Source organism: Cystoisospora suis (genome assembly GCF_002600585.1).
Source record: "Cystoisospora suis strain Wien I chromosome Unknown contig_207, whole genome shotgun sequence".
Classification (NCBI taxonomy): Eukaryota; Apicomplexa; class Conoidasida; order Eucoccidiorida; family Sarcocystidae; genus Cystoisospora; species Cystoisospora suis.
Window position 1 is genome coordinate 1 of NW_027153009.1, and position 4,076 is coordinate 4,076.

A 4,076-nucleotide genomic window follows, 5' to 3' on the forward strand; every position below is an offset into this window, starting at 1 on the left:
GGTAGTAGTGTACGGCCCCCGGCCTACGCAGCCACGCAAAGAGGTCAGACGTGCGGCGCTAAGAAAGAGAAATGCGAGTTCAGTCCACATGGACATCAGGGGGAGATAGTAAGGAGGGGTGCTAGTGGCTGGAATGCGCGTACACTAGACAACCCCCAGATAACGTGGCCAGCTGCAATGAATACTGAGCGTATGATCAGGATCAGGCAGAGCGACAAACAAGCATGGAACGCGCAATCCGTAATGTTAACGCCGGGACGCCAAAGAATCAATACGGCTGAACAACCACAGCACAAGTTCGGTACCACGGAAACGCAAGACGAAGGAAACCTAAGGGTGCCTAAGACTTCCGTGGAACAACGAGTCACAGGGACGGCCTGGGGCAGGTGTGAGACAGCTTGCCAAGAGTGGGAAGGTGCGGTTTTAGGCGGACTGGAGTGTTGCGTGTGCGAAGAGAGCGCACAGACGGAGTCGAAAGGTAGCGACCCCACGATATCAACAGATAGCAGCGAGGAAGAGGAGTTCCTCTCAGGAAGAGAGGACGAAACAGAGACAAGCCCAAAGAGAGAGGAGGAAGAGGCAGCGAACCAGGAAGACGCGGACGGTACTGCTAGTGGAGGAACAAGCGAGTTAAGCACGAAGACGAAGAAGAGAGGAGTTAGTCACGGCGAAAGTTCGCAAAACGGAGTTTGCGAGCTCGCGGCCCGAAGAGACCTAAAGGAAGTTGAAGAGAAATGGCGGTACTCCTGCCGACTAAACGTTAAGTTCGGAGAGCTACCCAAGACTCGAGTGCTCGTGAACGGCGTAGCGGTGGAAACCCTGATGGACACAGGGTCTGCTAGGAGCTTCGTTGCTCCAAGAATAGTGAAACAATGCAAACTGAAAGCAAAAGAGTTGCACGAAGCGCAGAAGTTCGTCTGCGCAAACGGTCAAGAGCTACGCGCACACGACGAAATCAAAGAAGCACCGTTGCGCTTAGGTGAATGGATAGGGAGTCATAATCTACTCGTAGCAGACTCCTCGCAACCCATGCTACTAGGGATCGATTTCTTTGAAAAGAATGTGGAGAACTGGAACTTCAGGTTTAAGAAGCTGACGCTTAGAGCAGATAGGGTGCGCCAACATGCGGAGGACGAATTTACGGCGGTGCAGATAGAAGCACCGAAGGCAGCAACACCAGGTGGGGAACAGCTAAAGAAGCTTACTTGGGCAAGGACGGTAAAGAAAGGGTGGAAAACAGAAGACTTAAAGAAAAGAAGAGAAAAGGATCGACAGCCTTTCAGGAAGGCTACCGCTGCGGAGGAAGCGATGGGGAGTTCGGAGGAAGAGTTCGCGGGTGAAAACCAGAGCAAACAGGAAGAGGAACGAGGAGCGGCGAAGACGGTCATTAGAGAGAACCGAGCAGGCGAGGATACGCCATTCAGAATGGCAGGGCCGGACGAATGGGATGAAAGGCCCAAGACGAGAGCAGTAGTGGCGAAAGTCCGCAGGGGCCTGAAGGGACAGGACAGTGCACGAAAGGTAGATGCGGCGCCAGGACCCACGATGGAAGTTTGTTCGATCGTACGGGCGCGTAAATGGTTAAGGAAGGGTACAGCAACGGTAATAGGCTTTATCAAGATCGAAAAGGTACGCGAGGAAGAGCAGTTCGTAGGGACAGTACAATCAGCGGAAAAAGGGACGGCTACAGCGATGCTCAGCGGCATGCCGGAACAGTATCCCATACGTGAACTACCAAGCGAGTGGCTAAAGAAAGAAGGGAAAGAAGTAGCAAAGGATGTCGGAATGATGCTGGATAAGTATGCAGAACTCTTTCAGGAGTTACCGCGAGGGGGGGTGAAGGGGAGAGCCATCCAGCACCACATAGCCACACTACCAGGGGAGGTACCAGAGTATAAGAAGAGGACGTATCCTTTAACCGACGAGAATCTTAAGAAGTTGAAGGAAATGCTGAACGAGCTGGTGGAAAAAGAGTTTATCGTTCCTTCCCAGTCGCCGGTAGCGGCGCCAGTTTTCTTTGTCGGCAAGAAAGACGGATCATTGCGGTTGGTCATCGACTATCGACCACTCAACCGTATTACAATAAAAGACGACTACCCGATCCCGAAGATACACGATTTAATAAATCGGCTGGGCAAAGCAAAATGGTTTACCAAGTTTGACCTACAGAAGGGCTACTACCAGGTGGAGATAGCGGAATCGGACCAATGGAAATCAGCGTTTAGGACCAGGTACGGAACTTACCAGTTCAAAGTAATGCCGTTTGGGTTATCGGGGGCACCATCTACGTTCCAACGATTAATGCAAAGTATATTTATTGAAGAACTAGACGAGTTTGTGGTGGTGTACTTAGATGATGTCTTGATTTACTCAAAGACAAGGGAGGAGCATCTGAAGCATCTCGAAGTGGTGTTGAAACGGGTGCGGGAACATAAGCTATTCTTACAGTTACCTAAGTGTGAAATCGCTACTCAAAGAGTGAATTATTTAGGCTTTGTGATCGAGCCAGGAACGGTTTCAGCAGATCCGGAGAAGGTAGCGGCAATCAAGGATTGGCCGGAGGAGCTGCAGACAAGACGGCAAGTGAGAGGATTCTTAGGTTTGGTTGGGTACTATCGGAAGTCGATACCCAACTTTGCAAAATTGGCTCACCCGTTGTTTCAATTGCTTAAAGAAGAGTCGGACCTTGTGTGGAGAAGCAGGCACACGCGAGCGATGCAAGAGCTTAAGGAGGCGTTGATAACAACCACCAACCTCCAGATATTCGACCCGGACAAGCCACTGGTGATAAAGACCGACGCATCGAAGTACGCAGTTGGCGCAGTACTGGAGCAAGAAGGGAAGCCAATCGCGTTTGAATCGAGGAAGACAAACTTGCGGGAGCGCCTGCTGCCTGCCTACGAAAGTGAATTGCGGGCAATCGTGCACGCGCTAACAAGGTGGAGGCAGTTTATTGGAAGTAAGACCGTCACAGTAGAGACTGATCACGCAACCTTAAGTAGAATTCTGAAGCAAGAGCATGTCAATCCAAGGTTGGGTTATTGGCTGGACCAAATTATGGATTTTAATATTGAAGTGGTGTACAAGCCGGGCCGGCAGAACGTTGCTGCGGACGCAATTTCGCGTCGACCCGACTTCATCAGTGTCATTACGCGTAGCCAGGAGAAGAAAGAAGTTAATAAGGAAGATCGAAAGAGTCTTTGGGCTAATTTTTATGCGGAGTGCGCGGATTTTCGTGAGGTCTGGGAACGTTGCGGTACTCAAAGCAAAGAAGACGGAAAGGAAGGCGAACCTCAAGTAGCGGTTTTGTTTAAGCAAAGGGAATATCAAGCAGACGGAGATTTCCTATGGGTGCGGACGAAGTCTGGCTGGAAAGTCTGTGTGCCGGGGAATGAATTGAGGCGGGATATCCTGGAACAGTTCCACGACCACGTGTTAGCGGGCCACCCCGGGATTGACAGGACACGGTTGGGAGTGCGCAGCCTATTTTGGTGGCCAAAGATGGACTCAGATATCGAGAGCTTCGTCAAGTCGTGCGCTAGATGCGCAAGGGGAAAGGCTTCTCATCTCAAGAGCGGGGGGTTATTGCAACCTTTACCGATTCCGAATTTTCCGTGGGAGGAGATTAGCCTGGATTTAATTTTAGGTTTACCCACGACGGAGGAGGGTTACGACGCCATCGTGACGATTGTGTGTCGGCTCACGAAGATGGCCCATTTCGTGCCGACACGACAGACGGCTTCAGCGGAAGATCTCGTAAGAATTATCATCCGTGAGGTTGTTCGTTTGCATGGCGTACCTAAAGCAATTGTTAGCGATCGTGATACTCGTTTCACGGGGGAACTTTGGAAGGGTTTGTGTGATGTGTTAAATATTAAACAGCGAATGTCTACAGCTTACCACCCGCAGACGGATGGTCAGTCCGAGCGCACCAATCAGACAATAGAGCAGATGTTACGGTGTTCATTGTTGGGAGACGATACCAAATGGGCTAAGGTATTACCTTTATTGGAATTTGCGTATAATAGCACGCAACATTCTAGTTCTAAACATGCCCCTTTTGAATTATTGTACGG

General features: G+C 50.5%; 1 protein-coding gene across 1 annotated transcript in view; it reads left to right on the plus strand.

Annotated features, from left to right (window-relative positions):
• Window positions 1-33: 33 nt before the first annotated feature.
• CSUI_000547 (retrotransposon ty3-gypsy subclass) overlaps window positions 34-4,076 on the plus strand; it is a gene marked incomplete at its 3' end in the record, with an annotated part of 4,686 nt that continues 643 nt past the window's right edge. The window contains exon 1 of the mRNA XM_068060781.1: window positions 34-3,996. Coding sequence (XP_067927243.1) covers window positions 178-3,996 — 3,819 coding nt within the window. The 5' untranslated portion in view covers window positions 34-177. The remainder of the gene's footprint in view (window positions 3,997-4,076) is intronic.